The 19,367-nt window shown below is 41.9% G+C and overlaps 1 protein-coding gene across 1 annotated transcript in view; it reads right to left on the bottom strand.

Moving 5' to 3' along the window:
• Positions 1 to 2,191: 2,191 nt before the first annotated feature.
• Positions 2,192 to 19,367, bottom strand: part of THBS2 (thrombospondin 2) — a 99,898-nt gene continuing 82,722 nt past the window's right edge. The window contains exon 21 of the mRNA XM_065401451.1: positions 2,192 to 2,301. Within this exon, the coding sequence (XP_065257523.1) occupies positions 2,192 to 2,301 (110 nt within the window). The remainder of the gene's footprint in view (positions 2,302 to 19,367) is intronic.

The raw sequence follows: 19,367 nt of genomic DNA on the forward strand, positions 1-19,367 counted from the left end.
AAATCACTGGAGAAGCATCACTCAGATGAGGCCAATCTTTTTTTTTTTTTCTTCATTAAAATAAAGACCGTTTTGGCCAATGTCAAATGCAATGATTTTTTATATATATATTTTTAATGAAATTTTAAAATTAATTTAATCAGATCCTTTTTAATCAGATCCACTTTCACCAACCGAAAGCACTTGGAATGGGGAAGGGGTATTCATGAAGATGAAAGGTGGTTTGTGTCTGTTTGGCAATATAGCTAAAAATGTTTGACAAATGGAAGCGAATATGTTAAATGGGTTTGCAAAGGTCACTTTGCTGGTGAAAAGCAAATTTAAAAAGAAAACAAAAAAACACAGCTTTGCTGACAAGGAGTACTTTTTCTGAGTAGCTGTACTTTTGCCATACCATAGCTGTCAGGCGCCTCTGTTCAATGTATCCTAAATTACCCCCAAAGCGTCAAACAACTTGCCAAGCCATATTAAAAAGCTACTGCATTAATGAAGCAGAAAATTGCCAATTGCAGGATCTTTACAGATATTATGGCCTTATCCTGAAAGCCCCTCATATTCTGAACTCCCACTGAAGTAAGTGGGTATTTTGTACGTAGAGGGCTTTGGGAGTCATTTGGGCTATGCTTAGCAGAGACTTCTGACAGATTACGGTGTGGCTAAAAAGGCATAATCACTGGCAAATCAGTGGGGTTAAAAGCAGGAGGATGGGGATGCTTATTATAGGCCTGTTCTTCAGACTTTTTACCATTTGAACATTGAGGCCCAAGACTTCAATTACAGCTGCGGAGTGCTCCGCACAGCTGAAGATGGGGGAAGGAGAGGTGTTGCTCTTATTAAGGCATGAAGAGCCTATATTTAAAACTTTTTTTTTTATTTAACATTTGCTTAAGAATAACACAAAAGAAACCTGAGCCTGGATTTGACCGCAGCCCACCGTTCCCTGCCATCTAGAACCCCACCTTCCAAAATGGATGTTAACTGCCCTTACACAATGATCCTTCCACAGAGACCAGTACACCACACATTCTCTCTCTCTCTAAAAATCAAATTTAAACTTGAGTTTGTGAAGGCTCTGGACATGTATCCTGCAGTTCTCTCCAGCTGCAGTGTGTTCTTTCCAACTGTAGTCCACCAAGTCCACCTTTAGAGGCACCCATAGAAATTTTCTTCATCATGCAGAAAACCTAAAAATATGACACTGTTGATTGAAATAGTGCTGGAAGTCTGGTTGGTATGAGATAACTTAGAGAATTCTTCAATGGTCATTATTGCTTCTCCTGAAGCTCCTTCTTATATCAGACTTGAGGCTGTTCCCAACTGTCTGGTGAATGATCTCTAGTCACTCTGTGTCCAGTTCCCTCAGCAATAGCAGGATATTATTTAATATGATGTTCCTCCTCTTTCTGCTACCATCTGCCTCATTTTGTGATAAGAATTCAAATTTATCTCTTGGAAAGGGCTTCATTACCAACTACTGATGAGCTTTATATGTCTCCTTCAAGCTCAAATTCAGAAGTTACCTGTAGACTCTGTGGCACTCAGTTCACTGGAGTCTGAACAGCCATTATCTACATTCTGCACAGCTGAGGGTGCTGTGATTTCCTCCCCATTTACTAGGACCTCTGACAGTTGCTCTATGGAATCAATGTACAATGGCTCATAAACAGAGCTATCACTGTATCCACAGTTTTCTTTTGCCAGCATTGTCTAGCAAAATAGATATATTTAAGGCAGACTTTTGCCCACATATTGAATGATCTCTATATTCATGTTCTCATCCCCATCTCCCACACAGTCATCTGGGGGCTTGTACACACTACCACTTATGTCATTATAATTTATGTCACTCAGGGGTGTGAATAAGCCACATACACACACACACACTCCCGAGTGACATAAGTTACACTGACCTAAGTGCGGGTGTGGACAGCTCTGTGTTGGTGAGAGAGCTTCTCCCAGCAACATAGCTACCACCTCTCGTGAGAGTGGTTTTATTATACCGACAGGAGAGCTGTCTCCCATCAGCAGAGAACATCTTCACCAGACATGCTACAGCAGCACAGCTGTATTGGTGCAGCTATGCCATTGTAGCGCTTCTAGAGTAGACTAGCCCTGGCTGTTTGATGCAATGATAGGCACCTTTTCTTGCGCTGCCTAATTTCCTTGTATGTTTTCTCCTCATACCCATCATTCAAATTTCACTGCATGATAACGTCATGTAGGTTTCTTGACTCTCCTTACTTAGGGTCTGAACTTGCAATTTTGCCTGTTCTGCTGGTTTGCAAATTTCTGTGTCTTTTTCTAAAAAAAAAAAAGTCAACTCACAATATCTCAGCAAATGGCCACATAGCTTTCCATACTGGCAGCCCACCACCAGCCAGTCTAGAATCAAAGGATCTCTTATGGGGCCAAAATTGAAATACTGGCTCTTGAACTTCAAGTCTATAACATTTCACAATACTTTTCCTTGGCTTTTACATTCTTGTGTGGAAGAGAAATCTTTTGTAGGTTTTATTCTTTTTTTAGATAACCAAAGCTTCAAACGGTACTAAGACCCTTATCAAAAATTAGTGTTGTGAAAGGCTGTTAGCTGGAAACTATTAAAAATATCTAGGGCCTCTGCATCAGCTACAGTTAGTCATAGGCCTTGGCTACACTTGCGAGTTACAGCGCTGTAAAGCTGCCCCCAGCGCTGTAACTCACTCCCCGTCCACACTGGCAAGGCATTTGCAGCGCTGTATCTCCGTGGTTGCAGCGCTGCATGTACTCCACGTCCCCGAGAGGAATAGCGAGTATCGCGCTGCTGCTGCAGCGCTGGGGCACCAGTGTGGCCACCCAATGCGCTGTGAATGGCCTCCAGAATTATTCGGCAGTATCCCACTATGCCTGTTCTAGCCACTCTGGTCATCAGTTCAAACTCTACTGCCCTGGCCTCAGGTAACCAACCATATGACCCACCCTTTACATTCCCCGGGAATTTTAAAAATCCCCTTCCTGTTTGCTCAGCCTGGCGTGGTATGGAGTGCTATCAGCGAAACTTTCCAGGTGACCATGCCTCCACGCGCCAAGCGAGCCCCAGCATGGAGCAATGGCGAGTTGCTGGACCTCATCAGTGTTTGGGGGGAGGAAGCTGTACAGTCCCAGCTGCGCTCCAGCCGTAGCAATTACGATACCTTCGGGAAGGTATCAAAGGACTTGATGGAAAGGGGCCATGACCGGGACGCCCTGCAGTGCAGGATTAAAGTGAAGTAGCTGCGGAGTGCCTACTGCAAAGCCCGCGACGCAAACGGCCGCTCGGGTGCTCCCCCCGCGACCTGCCGATTCTACAAAGAGCTGGATGCGATACTTGGGGTTAACCCCACCTCCACTCCGAGCACCACCATGGACACTTCAGAGCCGGTGTGGGGGGGGGAGGAGGAAGAGAAGGAGGAGGAGGAAAACGGGAGTGATGGTGGTGGGCAAGATGGAGACACCCCGGAATCCCTGGAGCCATGCAGCCAGGAGCTCTTCTCGAGCCAGGAGGAAGGTAGCCAGTCGCAGCGGCCGGTACTTGGTGGAGGACAAACAGAAGAGCAGGTTCCCGGTAAGCGGGTTTTTTTTCGGGAAGGAATTTTTTCGGTGCGGGCTCTTTGGGAGAGGAGGGTTAGGCATGCATGCCTAGATGCGGAATAGTGCATTGATGTGGTTTATCACATCGCGGTAATCGGCCTCGGTAATCTCCTCAAATGTCTCATCCAGAACGTGTGCAATGCGCTTGCGCAGGTTTATCGGGAGAGCCACCGTGGTCCTTGTCCCAGCCAGGCTAACGTGTCCGCGCCACTGTGCCGTGAGGGGCAGGGGGACCATTGCTGCACATAAGCAAGCTGCATATGGGCCAGGGCGGAAGCCACATTGCAGTAGAAGACCCTCCCTTGCTTCCCAGGTCACCCTCAGCAGTGAGATATCGTCCAGGACGAACTCCTGTGGAAAATGTTGGGACAGTGTTCAGTGTAGGTGCCCCCTGAAGCTGTTGGCTCTCCCCAAGGCACAGAAACCCAGAGGACAGTGCAGCCCTGAAACAATCAGTCCCTCTTACTCACCATTTTGAGGTTCCCGTGGGATATGTGTGCTCTGTTTCCGACGGGAAAATTATGCTATTGTGTAGACCCTGTGTGTTTTCTACTCCTTATGTGCGGGGGGAATCATTACTCTGTCTGGTATAAACAATACTGCCTCTGTTAAATGTTGCATTTTGCCTATACAGCTGCATCAAACTTGAGACCTCAGCCGTCCCTCTTATCGCCTGCTCAGAGACTGCAAAGACTCAGGAAGAGACCACGAAAAAGCAAAGAAGACATGCTGCAAGAAGTGATGTGGCAATCTATTAAAGAGAATGAGAAAGCACAGAACTGGAGGGAGAGAGAAAGCAGGATCCGCCAGGAAAACGCAGCGCACCGGCGGCAAAGCACCGCGCACCGGCAGCAAAGCACTGATAGGCTCATAAGCATCCTGGAGCACCAAGCAGACGCTATCCAGGAGCTGGTAGCCATGCAGAAAGAGGAGCAGTACCGCAACCGCAAACGCGACCCCCCCCCCACAGCCCTTGTCCCAAAACTCTTTCCGTTGTGCCCCACTGTCTCCTCCAACCCACTTTCCCCAACTTCCGTGTTCTTCACGCCACCCGCTGCCTCCAACACCAGTATCTTCACCACTCAGCCCTGAAAACCACGACCCTTACCCTCTGTACTCAACCCCCATCACCATGCAGTATAGCTGTCCTGAAGTGCAGCACTCACTGCACAGCACACCAGACAGGACATACGCGAATCTGTGATTGTACCGTTCCCCACTCCACCCCCTTGTTTCTTTTCAATAAATATTTTTTTTTCTTTTCAATAAATGGATTCTTTGGCTTTGAAAACATTCTTTATTATTGCATAAAGTAAAAGACTCCTTAGCCCAGGAAATAAACAGGCACTGCAAGTCTGCTTGTCTGCTTAGCAAACACTGATTCCTAAAGATTGGAACTACTGCACTTCCCTCCCATGCAGGGCACCAGATAGCACTGCTGGTTTTCAGCCTCAAATTGCTCCCTCAAGGCATCCCTAATCCTTGCAGCCCCGCGCTGGGCCCCTGTAATAGCCCTGCTCTCTGGCTGTGCAAATTCAACCTCCAGGTGTTAAACCTCAGAGGTCCATGCCTGAGTGAAGCTTTCACCCTTCCCTTCACAAATATTATGGAGGGCATAGCACGCGGATATAACCGCGGGGATGCTGTTTTCGGCCAAGTCCAGCTTCCCATACAGAGATCGCCAGCGGGCCTTTAAATGGCCAAAGGCACACTCCACAGTCATTCGGCACCGGCTCAGCCTGTAGTTGAACCGTTCCTTGCTGCTGTCAAGGCTCCCTGTGTAGGGTTTCATGAGCCATGGCATTAACGGGTAAGAGGGATCTCCAAGGATCACAATGGGCATTTCAACTTCCCCTACCGTGATCTTCCGCTCTGGGAAAAAAGTCCCGGCCTGCATCTTCCTGAACAGCCAAGTGTTCCGAAAGATGCGTGCATCATGCACCTTTCCGGGCCAGCCTGTGTTAATGTCAATGAAACGCCCACGGTGATCCACAAGCGCCTGGAGAACCATAGAGAAATACCCCTTCCAATTAACGTACTCGGATCCTAGGTGGGGTGGTGCCAGAATAGGAATGTGCGTCCCATCTATCCCCCTCCACAGTTAGGGAACCCCATTTGTGCAAAGCCAACCACTATTTCCTGCACGTTACCCAGAGTCACGGTTCTTCTGAGTAGGATGCGATTAATGGCCTTGCAAACTTGCATCAACACGATTCCAACGGTCGACTTTCCCAGTCCAAACTGGTTTGCGACCGACCGGTAGCTGTCTGGAGTTGCCAGCTTCCAGATTGCAATAGCCACCCGCTTCTCCACTGGCAGGGCAGCTCTCAATCTCGTGTCCTTGCGCCGCAGGGTGGGGGCAAGCTCCTCACACAGTCCCATGAAAGTGGCTTTTCTCATCCGAAAGTTCTGCAGCCACTGCTCGTCATCCCAGACTTCCATGACGATGTGATCCCACCACTCGGTGCTTGTTTCCCGAGCCCAAAAGCGGCGTTCCACGGTGCTGAGCATGTCCGTGAATGCCACAAGCAATTTCGTGTTGTACGCGTTACGCGGCTCGATAGCATCGTCGGACTCCTCACCCTCACTCTCACTGTCACTTTGGATCTTAAGGAATAGTTCGACAGCCAAACGTGACGAGCTAGCGAGACTCGTCAGCATACGCCTCAGCAGTTCGGACTCCATTTCCCGCAGACAGATCGCGCTGCACAGAAACCGTTGAAAGATGGCGCCAAAGGTGGACGGAAACAAAGGGATTTCTGGGATGCGAAGCGATGCATCACGGGGCATTGGGACAGGACCCAGAATCCCCCGCACCCACACCCCCTTCCCACAACCCACGGCGCCAGAATGGGAAAAGGTGCTCTGTGGGATAGCTGCCCATAATGCACCGCTCCCAATAGCGCTGCAATTGCCGCAAATGTGGCCACGACAGTGCGCAGGGCAGCTGTCACTGTGGACAGACTGCAGCGCTTTCCCTACTCAGCTGCACGAAGTCAGGTTTAACTCACAGTGCTGTACATCTGCAAGTGTAGCCATAGAGTCATAGAGTTTAAGGCCAAGAAGGACCACTCTATCATTTAGTCTGGCCTTCTATATATCACAGGGCACCAACACCATCCAGCATCCACACATTGAAATTAGACCAAAGTATTACAGACAACAGAAGACTAGATTATTATGTGCCTGAGGCCCCTGCCATGTCAGTGAAATGATTAAGTGAGATATAATCCTGGCAAGTGACTCACACCCACACACTGCAGAGGAAGGCAAAAAAAATCCCAGGTCAGTGCCCATCCTTCCTGATCCCACATATGGTGATCAGTTAGACCCTAAGCATGTGAGCAAGAACCATGAGAGAGACTGCTTGGTGCCACCTCAGAGCCCTGGTCCACCTCATCCAATGTTCCATCTCCAGCTGTGGCCATCCCTGATGCTTCAGAGGAAGGAGATTAAAAAAACCCTCCCACAATGTATTGTGGGGGGAAGCATCCTTTCCTGACTCCTGCAGGTGGCCAGCTGAAATGCTGAAGCATGAGTTTTTAGGAACATAAGACATAAATCAGAAGTGAGCCCCAGGGCTGTTGAGTCCTGTCCCCAACAGTCACAAGTAATCCCATCATACAATTGCATCATACATTTGTCCAGCTCTCTTTTAAAATTAGTTAAGTTGTTCCCCTGATCATCCTAGTAGCTTTTCTCTGCACCCGTTCCAGTTTAAATTAATCTTTCTTGAACTTGGGTGACTAGAATTGTACACAATATTCCAGATGAGGTCTTTTGAGTGTGTTGTACAATGGCATTAATTCTCTCTCTTTACTGGCAAATCTTCATCTAATACGTTTTAGGATCTCACTTGTCTTTTTCACACATGCATTGCATTGGTGGCTCATAGTCATCCTGTGATCAATCCACACACCCTGGTTTCTCTCTTTCTCTGTTGCTTGCAACTGATGAACTCCCAGCTTCTAGCAGAAATTATTATTATTATATCCTAAGTGCATGATCTTGCATTTTGTACTATTGATTTTTCATCCCATTTCTGTCACTCCGGTCTTCAAGATCACCCAGAATTTTTTGTCTAATATTCTGATCCTCCTATGTATTGTTGATGCCTCCCAACTTTGTATCAGCAGCAAATTTCATTAGCATGCTCCTGCTTCTTGTGCCAAGGTCATTAATAAAAATATTGAATAAGATTGGTCCCAAGCCCGATTCTTGAGGAACTCCACCTTAATAATAAGGTCACTTTCCTGGTACCACTAATTGTGTCTGCATCCACTGGAGTTGTATACAACAAAAACTTGTTTGAACCACTTCCTTGTTTTCTCCACATTGTCCCCAAACCTTAATTCAGGTAGTGGTCTCAGACCCTCCACACCTACTGGCTGTGTGGCTGTGTAGGTATAATTCAGGCATCTGGAATTACTGTGAAAATTCTACCAGTCCTGGTTCCATGTGCTGTTCTTCTTTTTAGGGCACAGAGAGCTTGTACTTAACACTTACATTATTTTTATTTAAACATTATGTAACCCTACCAGCAGCAGACACAGCTTGGTGTTGGCAGTAGCCTATAGCTCCTTGTACTCCAGAACCTTGCTTTCCAAAATGGTCTTTGATCTTTGTAGCCACACCCACATTCCTCCACACTGGGGTTGGAGAAAGGTTGCATTAAGATACCCTTCCTTTCTCCTAATTCTGGGACACTCCCGCCACTCTACGCTACACCTGCCACCACAACCCCAGGGGCTAGCCCAGCAGCCAGGAATCATTGGAGGTGTAGAGGAGCCCGATCCCTTATGCCAGTGGCTGCTGTTGGGGTGTGCTTGCTTAGTAGTTGTGGCATCTCCCTATCAACTAATGCTTATGGCAGCTGCTGCTGTATGATAGACAGGATATGGCTTCTGTAGTGAAAGCTAAGATCGCACTTTAATTATAAATCACTATTTTCAGGTATTGCTTCAAGCTGATATAGTTGCATGATAAATATTGGTATAGTTAATAGCATCAACTTCTCCCTTAACATTGCTATGAAACAATATAAAAAATGAAGTCCAGTGTATAGCTATCAGAAAGGTACAATGAGGGACATTATTTCAAAATTGGCTGCCTAAATAGCACCTGCAAAAATTGTATATAGAATAACTGCACATATGTGAGGAAGGTGGCACTTCCATGCAAAACATGCACTTACATTCCTAATTACCAATGGTGAGACCACCCTGTCACTCTCCACAGTGGGAACTCTGTGTGGATCTCCTCTCTCTCGCAAGAAAGTGGAACTCGGCCAACTCTGCAGCACCATTTTTCTTTCGGTCTGGTGTTTACATTGGTGGAAGAAGTGGACAGACTGGTATTGGGGCCCTGGGGGTTTTATATCATCTTCCCTCCAATCATACAGAGTATCCCAGGAAAAGCAGCCAGGGGCTGCTACTTTTTTCTGTGGAGTCCCTCATTCCAGGAACAGTTGGAGCCAGGGGGAAGTCCCAGGTAGCACACTGGTACCAGGCATTGCCGCCTGGGGCAGCCAGAGGCCGGAACAGTGCACAGCAGATCCTATGTGAGATGCTCTTGGCTTTGTGCTGAGCCCTGGGGATTCTCCAGGTTTGGGGGTAGCTCTAATGGCCCAGTCTTCAGGGGACAAATCTCACTTAATCTTGAGGTAGAACAGTAGGGGGGAAATTCCCAGAGCGGACCTCTGTGGACATCTCCTTCTTGTTAGCTCCTTCCCATGGAAAGGGGCAATTTGGCCTTTGAACTGTGTGTGCAAATGCATATATACACGTCAATAGGTCTTGTGGGGGTATTTTTTAAATTGTTAATTTTAGTCACTGGCAGCTTAATCCTGACTATTTTAAGAGAAAAATGCCTGCATATTATGTTTTTTGGGTTGCTGTTGGGTTTTTTCATTTTGTTTTTGTTTGTTTGTTTGTTTGTTTGTTTGTTTGTTTGTTTAAAGCTAAAAAAACCCACCCCATCCTAACACTTTCCTTTTTAAAATAAATCTATTTATGATAATACATGTAAGGAATTTTTTTTCAGGGATAAGTTTCCAAATCTGTACAACTGGGAATTGATTCTGAAATCACAAACAAACCTAGGCTAAGGTGATTATTCATCCTGTATTTTAAGGGATGTCCTTTACTTCTTGCCTCATCTCCCATGATCCATTCCAGTAAAGTGCTACTAAGAACCATATAAACAGTACATTTTCAAGCACTGATCATGCAAACCATGACACAGTCTGAGACAAATGTGTGATCTTGTACCTACAGCAAAGGACATATGCTTTGAAAAAAGACAACATGAGTGCCACAATTTCTTTTCCTTCTTTCCAGATTAGCTAAAAGTAGGGAATGAAAATTACATACAGCTCTGATGTCCAGGACTAGAAAATTCAGTTCTGGACTAATGATGTGTTTAAGGGCTAGAAACACTTACTACATCCTATTGGATGTCTAGGAATTCCAGCTTTCCAGAGAGAGGTATAGCATCCCTGAGCACCCCTGGGAAATCACAAGATCCTGGAGCTTAAAATTGCAAAACTGAAGACAGTGCTTTGTAAATAAGGCAACTAGAATGTAGGGTACTTAAAAATAAAACAAATACAACTATAAAACTCCAAAATATGTTCTGAAATATCATCTCAAAATGGGTCCTAATGTAAATACATGATAACGTGTATTATATAAAGGTTTCTTTGTATTCATAACAAGGTGCCAAGCACATTCTTGGTACTATGTTAATAATAAATAATGATAACAACACACTCATTGCTTCAGCACATGTGGGTAATGCAGCCAGCACAACCTAATGCCAATAAAATCTTTATATCTCCACATGCCATCCTGTATTCTCTCTATACACATACCGTATACATTACATAGTATGTCAACATTTCTACACTACTACTAAAACATTGATCAGGTCACTGTACATTTTAAAATCTCTGACATCTGGAAATCTTAAGCTCCCATGGGATGAAATGTAAAAGGGGCTTCAAAATTCAGAAAGAAGTTGCTTACAGAAAAAAAATCTGACTGGAAAATAATCCATAGAAATCGCAAAGTGTCAGTGGAAAGTAAAATGAGTTAATGTGAAAAACACAGAGAAAGCAGTTGGGTTTTCAAAAATGGGAACTTAGTGATCACATTGAAAAACCATGCACACTGTAGGCAAAGGACAAAAACCATATGACATTAATTTTATAAATTACGCAATGTTTTGATCGGCAAATGTTCATTATATTGATAGCAGCTTCTGTTCCGCTTCACCCTCTCCCTGTCCACTCTCTCCCTTGCATTCCAGGAAAGATTTGAAACATTTTAATCTGTCCAAAACCATGAACTGACTAGTCTGAAAATGAAAGATGTTTGCTTTTATGCCGTGTCTTTTTCAGTTCATTTATATTACTGTTTCAGGTTTTAGATTTCAGGCTTTGCTGTCTGAAGTTGATCCTTTCTGTGGTCTGGGCAAGGTTCATGGAATGATGTGTTTTCATCAGGCTATGTCTAGTTCTGCCAGCTGAAAATATTACTGCGTATGACAGCACTTCACAAAGTACCATTTTCTCTCCTCTCACTAAATATATCTTCAAATACTGTAGGGGGCTTAAGGTATGTTTGCAAAGCTACAGTACCAGTTCCATAGTTTCCAGTGCAGTGTAACCCCATAGATGTCAGAAAGAATACCCATGCTTAAAGTTAAGGAAGTTTTATGGAAAACAGATCAAGTGGTTAACGGATCTGACTTTTGAACAAAGAAAAGGGAAAAGGAAATGTGACACAGTAATTGAAACCAAACTGTCCAACAGTTCAGATGAAACATGCTAAAAGAAATTAGTTAGGAACATAGAATTTGCCACACCAGATCTGATAATTTGTCCATCAAATCTGGAGCCATGCCTCTAACAATAGTTATTACCTATTATTTTGGAGTAAGCTAAAAATACCCATAAGGCATCTATCTCTTTCAGACTGGGACAGGAAATTCATCTATAACCTTCACAGCTTTCCACACGTTGTTGGCACACAACCTATGATAATTAATAATGGGGTAAAATTATTTCCTGATTCCTGAAGCAAAGATTTTATGCCCTGAAATATGAATACTCTTCATTCCTAGTTAGGCATGGTGTTGCTACTAATATTACTGGTCAAAAATTACCCAATCTCTTTGCAGTTCCATAGCATATAAGAAATCATGCATCTGATAAGCAAATTAAATCATTGCCTCCCTATCTGCCAACTAGTATCCAGGGATGGATAGTCTAATTTTCCTCAGCCCAGACCTATAAAAATTTGTATTTTGACATTCATGTAGCCAATAGTGAAAAACAGAATAAAAACCAAGACAAAAGGGCCATATTTTCAAAAGTATTGAGGAGCTTAAATCTGCAGATAGGTGCCTAATGGGATTTCCAAAAGCACCTAGATGAGTTAGGCATCTCAACCCAGATATGAGTGATATCTCTCAGCAAAATCAATGGCAGTTTGTTGCCTAGCCTGCTGAGGTGCTTTTGAAAATTCCACTAAGCACTTAAATGTATCTTTATGTGCCTAAATACCTTTGAAAATCTGGCCTTAAGAGTGCAATTCTCTTCTGGCTACATTGTTATAACAATACTTAGTATTCTTCTATTTGTGAGTTCAAAACGCTGTACAGACACTAACTAATCTTCAACGCCATGTGAGATAGGTGAGTAAATATTATCCATATTTTACAGATACTTTACAGATTAAGAAAGCCAAGACAGAAAGATGCAATGAATTACCCGAGGATATACTAAGTCACTGGCAGTGCTAGGATTAGAATATAGGGCTCCGGACTCCTGAGGTTGTGCCTATGACGCCATACCACATTACATAGAGCAGGAATAGTTGCTTCAATACTTCTGTGCCTGGGTTCAGGGCACTGGATCCATAGAAATGTGCCCTCTCCGCTCCATTGTGTTTAAAGACAGTGCAGAGATCCACTTCGTGGCATGAAGGCAGTTTGCAGAGCTACTTCTCACCCATCATCCCTCCACTCACAGAGAATGTGGGATGTAAGTGGTGAGGAGAGTCTTGGCCAGGCTCCCTCACATGGGTGAAATTTCACCCACGATGTGGTCTCTTTAATAAAGTTTAGCACATATGGTATATTTTCACTGAGCACTACACAAACTAATTAATTCTCGGTGAGGTAGGTGTTGATTATCCACATCTCACATAGCTGTATAGTGCCATTCTTGCCAGATTAAATGGAGGAACTCATGTCTCAGACATAAGATTACCTCTGTGGTGGTTCACATTTAAAGGAAACCAGCAGTGATTTTTACTATAGCGTCGTGGATGATGAAAGAAACATTCACAAGGAAACTAAAAAAAAGGTATTTTAAAAATACCTAACAATGGTTCAAATACTCAATTCTGTTGAATCAGGAAGCTGTATAATCCTTGGTGGTGGCCGTTTTGATGGTAATTCCAGCACGATGTGCAGCCAGATGACATATCTGAAAACAGGAGGATTAGAGCTGCAGCTGGTACTGAACAGTGGCAGATTTGCACTGTACGGTTAGCTACATTCTGTATTTTAATCAAGATCTTTGAAAATCTCTTACTGTTCTCCAGAGCTCTCATGCAGCTTCCTGTGTCAGATCTTTGCCTTGATACATAGTATCAGGCTTACAATATGACTTCCTGCTTTAATTCATATCTCAAGGGTTTTTATACTGTATATACACAGTTACGTAAATTTGAAAGAATCAACAACAACAGTAACCTCTTTTCAGTGATTTAGGCCTCTATTCTGGAAAACAACCATGTGCTTAACTTTAAGCATATGCTTACGTCATATGACTTCAATCAAGCATGTTCATAAGTGCTTTGCTGAATCAGAGACTTGGTAAAAGAAATTTAACAGTGGGTCAAATAACTGAAATATTTATGTGTAATTTTAGTTTTCCTTTAATATCATTATCAGCGTCATCATCAAGGCAAATCTCAAAGGGACACAGCATCTTTACATTGCCGCCTGGCTCAATCTCCATCTAGGTCTTTAAGATGCCCTGGCTAGATATTCAATCTGTGTCCATCATTGGCAATCTTATTGGACTACCAAAGATTTTGGTGTCCACGTGATTGCCCACCATGTAGCGGCATTCCTTGGTAAACATGCTTTACAATTCATTCGTCTTCCATTCTAATGATATGGCCGTACCAAGAAATCCACCAAAACCAAACCAGTGCGGACAGATAAAGTTAGTAGCTTAGGCTATCAATATCCTCATTGTTGATCTTGCCCTGCCACTTAATAGGGAGCTTCTCATGAAGATAGTGAGAACAAAAAATGTCAATCTGCTGTTTTTCAGCCTTCCTCGGCACTCTCATTTCTCTGCAGAACAATAGAGTTGGTATAACCAGCTTCGTAGTAAGCTTGATGTCCTGACATCTCCACAGAGGTCACTGAAGAGTCTTTAATATATTACATAATAAAAACCCACAGCAGTTTTGTCCCTGTTATTTTACCAGATGTCCATCACTTTTTGTTGTTGTTATTGTTGTTAGCAGCAAAATAATTCCAATAGAAAGAGGAAAGGTGAGTTGCCATTAAGCCCAGCTGAGAACTACAAGTTAGCTTCAGCTCAGCCTTAATGCTTACTAGAAAAATGCTGCACTGAACCTCAAATATCAAGACCAAAATGGTATGTTAAAATAAGAAAAAATCCAAACCAAATTTATAAAACACATCCCATGAACCTGTTTAAAAACATGCCTTTAATATAGTTCTGTGGTGAACGGCACTTATCTTACTTTATATTTTTGGACTAGTACATAATGGCTGGTCCCAATCCTACTGAAGCCCAAAATATGAGTCTTTTAGGGTGAATGACAAAGTGGGGCCCTGGTAAAAGGTTGAATGTGGGTCAGTAATTGTGTTACTACTCAATTACATTTTGCATTTCCCAACTGCACTATTCAATTTAGGCAATAATAATAATACTGAAAGGTTAATAGAGTGATAAATCAAATGTTCACCACAATTTTTTGTAGGATGTGAACACCATTCATCTCAATAAGAAATTCAGTTCAACTACATCCTGAATTTGCTAAAATTTAAGACACTCAATTTACTTACTACAGTCTGAATAAAGATAAATTAATGAGTTAATTACCTCTGAGGCATAGGAACTCTATCCAGCAACTGTAGCCAGATGTCAGGTGTTTCTGCTCTCAATACTGGCTTTAAATATTGTGATCAGTCTGTCAAGTGTGAGAGGGAACTGTAAAAATTCATGTGCTAGAAAATGCAGGTCATTGTAAATACATGTGTGGCAAATACAAAGCCATATGTGAAAGGTTTTTGTTCATTGCTTTTGCTAGGCCAAAAGACTTTTTTTCTTTGTTATGTCCTACACTAATCCTGAAATGTGCAAGTCTTATGCTCCGACAAAGACTTTTGAGTAAAAGGGATGTGTACAAGGATCTGGTTCTTAAAGAGCTTAGAAGGAATGGTTTTGTTCTTTTTGAAGAAGAGTAACTGAATAATGCATGACACTACCCAAAGAGCAAACTGGCTGATATTGCAATGGCTGATGCATTGTTACAGCTACCTTGTCTTATTGTTTGTTTATTGTTGTTGTGTGTTTGCTTGTGAAATGATATGGCTAGTGTGTTAAGGAGCTGCTACTTAATGGGAATACTTGCAGCATGGAATTTCTAAAAGTAGAAGCAGGCCCCAAAACCAAGGTGTCTTACACCATGGAGGGTATTGTGAAATTTGACCTTAGGCCTGTCATTTTGGGGAAAAAATAGGTTAGTAACTAGATGGTTTGTGATTGGTTAAACAAAACCACATGCTTTTACTAAGGGAATTTTTGTATTAAAGAATTTAGCCAACTCCCCTCTTCTTTCACAGCAGGTGTTAGTTAACTGTTAACGTTTTGAATGGAGAGGAACAATTTCATTATTTTAGGCAAGGGAATGTTGGATTATTTCCTACCACACTATAAAGAAGTCTGATCTGTGCAATCAGAGAGAGGCCTGTTTTAGGAGAGCTTTAGAAATGAGCTCCAAGACGGGATTTTTAATGCTTGTGTGTGGTGAAAATTAGCAGCTAACTTGTAAAAACTGGGCAGTAACAGTTTATTATGTATTTTAAGTTTACTATATATGTTTAACTTTTTATTTATTAAATTAAAGTGGAGAATTTATATAATCCTCCAGTTTTTTTAATGAGAGAGCCAAACCTCTCACATCACCTTGGTAGCAAACACAGTAGGAGGTGAAATATACGGTAGTGAGTTAAATTTATTCTTGATGTTACCCTATTGATATCAGTGGAATTACACTGGAGTTACAATGAAATTTGACTCTCTTGTTTGCATTTGATACATGAAATTACTGGCACAAACTGTGAAGGGCCCAATTCTTCTCTTATTGATGTCAAAAGCAAAGTTGTCATTAACTTCAAAGGGGGAGGATGAGGCCTCAAATGCTAAGAATATATCTTGAAATATTAAATATTTCAATTTGACTGAGATGAGTTTAAGTTCCTAAACTCTGGACGGGGACATGGCCCAAGTTAGACCTACACCTTGCCCCCTTAGTGCAGTCCTGTGCTCTCGGTGAAATTCAAAAAAGTTTTGGTTGACATGAAACGAAATGTTTTGTTTCAATTTTGAGATTTTAAAAACATTTCAAGTGTTTGTTTTTTTCAGTAAAATTGAACCATTTGAAAAAATAAAACCGTTTTGAGATTTCTGAAAAAAATCTTTTTTGACTGAAACAATTCACCAAAATCCACGAATTTTCAGTCAACCCAAATCTGCATTTTTTTGTGAAAAAAGGCTTCACATGAAAAATGTCCCTCAGTTGCAGTTGCAAAGCTCTTCAGCCATGCAAGAAGTGCACTGATAGCTCACTATAACCTTTGGTTTATGTATTCCCCATTAGTACTTTAAAGACAAGGAATAAAACTAAACTGAATTCTTTATGGTTTGAGCCTCCAGGGCAGTTACAGATAATTTAATTTAATTTAATGGAGGACTGTGAATGATCCAACGAATGATAAAATTAAAGACTTTATTTAAAATACAGTGGTTAAAGCAACCATACATTGCCTTGATACTCACATTCTAAGATGAAACGTTGCATCCAGGGGTGATCAGCCCCTTGATGGGAAGAAAAAGTATAATCCTTTCTCTAGCAGTACCTTGATGGTGGATGGGCACTCCTAATCTAAATTTAGCATGCTACCCTTGGTATAGTCAATTATAATAAAATCCATTAACTAAATAACATTAAATCCACCTTTTACCTTCTCTATATTTCCGCTATCATAATTAAAATATTTTCTCATTGGCTATGTACTATAAAGCATCACATTAATAAATATCTGCATAAATGCCACACCAATAACTATGAATAGCAATAGCATTTCCCAAAACATTAACATTTTATCTAAAACATTTGTAAAAACCAGTTAACTAAAACATGTTTACCACGTGACCTGGGGTTATGACATAACTTATCTCTAACTTGCCTCTGAATCGTCTCACTTCACTTCACTATTGTCAGACCTATTTTTAGGCAATAAAATTTTGGGCCTACTTACATTTCAACACATTTCTATATAACATAGGCAAGCATCATCTCTATAGGCTACATTGCCAATGGACTGGAGTGGCTTATATCAGAGTATGGCTATAAAATTTTAAATTATAATTAAATGAAATTATAATTAAAATGAAATACTTTTCTTAGGGGAAGGATTGATAATGTAAACCAGCACAAAACATTTATAGTAAAGCAGTGAGAGGGAATAGTAGCAAAAAGATTATAAACCCTTTATCTCAGATATTTTGAATATATTTATTCCTTGCTATTTTTTCTAACCCTTTTTCTCTTTGATGAAGGTTCCCTTTCTACAGCAATTTATAGCCTAACAGTCACTTTCAACTCACCTTCTTTTATTAAAAAAATATTTTGGACTGTTGAACAGATCTCAGTTTAGCTTTTACATTGGAAAGTGGGTGGAAAAAAACCTGAAAGGGCCAAATATTGCTGTTGAAAAGGGTTTCTTGACATTTTGAAGGAAGGGACAGTTTAAAATGTCTATTTTATTCCTTCAGCTCTTCCCTCCCCTCACTCCCTACTCCTCATGACTGCCTCTCTTTACACCTTGTACCCCCAGGGTGCCTTATCTGTGTCCCTCACATGAATGTTGTCCCACCATTGAGCAGAACACACAGAGGGATTTTTTTTGTGTGTGTGTTCCAGCCGTGCATTCTTGTGAGATGGCATAGAACTGTAACATCACCGAAAGTACCCAGTCAAAATGCAGTATTGGACAATTGGTACCAGATTTGCATTGCATTGTATTTGCATTTTGTCCTTGGTAGTCTTTAGTGGTAGGGTTTTTGTGGAATCTTGACTAGATTTCAAAGATGACTTCCCAGGAATAATTATCTCCTGCAATACTACCCCCTCACCCCCACCCGCAGCATGGGGTGGGTGCAGAATGCAAGTCATTGCATCAGCAGGGGCGAATTTGGCCCTATACTGCTAATATATGATACATACGCCAGAAAGAGATGAAATCTGACAAGAACACTAGGGGTCCTATTTAGCAGTGAAGCATTCAAGAGTTTTAAAAATATGAAAAGAAAGAAGCCAATTTCTAGAGCCAAATTTAGCTTTTACTAGAAACTTCTTTTCCCTTTTTGGGGGGGTGGGCGTGGAGGGGAGGGAATGGAAAAAAATGTTCCATTTATAGTTTGCTCCTTAAAATCTTTCTGGACCAATTTCATCTTTACCCTTTTTGTCACCTTTAAGCTTTGAAATGGAGACTGTCCTCAGTAATGTTAGGGCTCATCTGTCCTTTTGCGAACATCCCAGCAGACTCTGTGTGGATCAGCACAAAAGAACCCAAATGTATAGAGTACACAGGCCTCGGAGAGGGGGTGAGCTGCCAAAAATTGAACTTTGTGCTCAAGCTTCAATAGCCCTATAAGTATGTGGTCAAAAGGGGAGGGTGGAATGCATTCCTAATGAAATACATACTTTAAAACTTAAATTAATAGGTTTTTAGTTACACTGTGGTTCAGAGAGGAGTAGATGTGGAACAACTGCTTACACAGACATAAAACAGTCTCACTCTCACTCTCGCTGGGTCCCTTAGGATGCGGTTGGGCAGATGGATACACATATGTGCAGAGGAATCCTCAACAAAAAGCCTAGGAAGAAAGACAGAGGAAAGTACTTATGTAACAGAAATGTAATTAAATTCTCAAGTAATGAGGCTGACAGCCTGCCAATGCACATTTGCTGGATATATAATTTATAAGACTCATATTTTAAAGGTTTTGTCAAGGATACCTGGAACACTGGGGAAAGTACTTTTGTGCTTTATGTACACATTGAAATAACTCAAAGAGCAATACAGTGCTGATGCAGGAATTTAAAAAGACCTTTAATTTTTATAAATGCTGCAGATCTCACTCCTTTAACACAAGAGTATTTTCAAAGAAAGCATTTGGGCACATATCATTTTGTAGCCATTCATTGTTCAACAGCACCATTCCCATAATACTGTAACTCAGGCTCCCCTTAAATATTTCTGCCAAAGCACACGACTGGCTTAGAAATATTGTTGTTCATAACATGTTTAAAGTTTGTATTTAATTCTTGTGTGTCTTGTCAATGAAATGATACAGTGTAAGTACATATTTCCTATGAGAAGTTGAGAGGATTTTTTAAACTGCTTGAGGGAATTGA

Source organism: Emys orbicularis, chromosome 3 (genome assembly GCF_028017835.1).
Source record: "Emys orbicularis isolate rEmyOrb1 chromosome 3, rEmyOrb1.hap1, whole genome shotgun sequence".
NCBI classification, from domain to species: Eukaryota; Metazoa; Chordata; order Testudines; family Emydidae; genus Emys; species Emys orbicularis.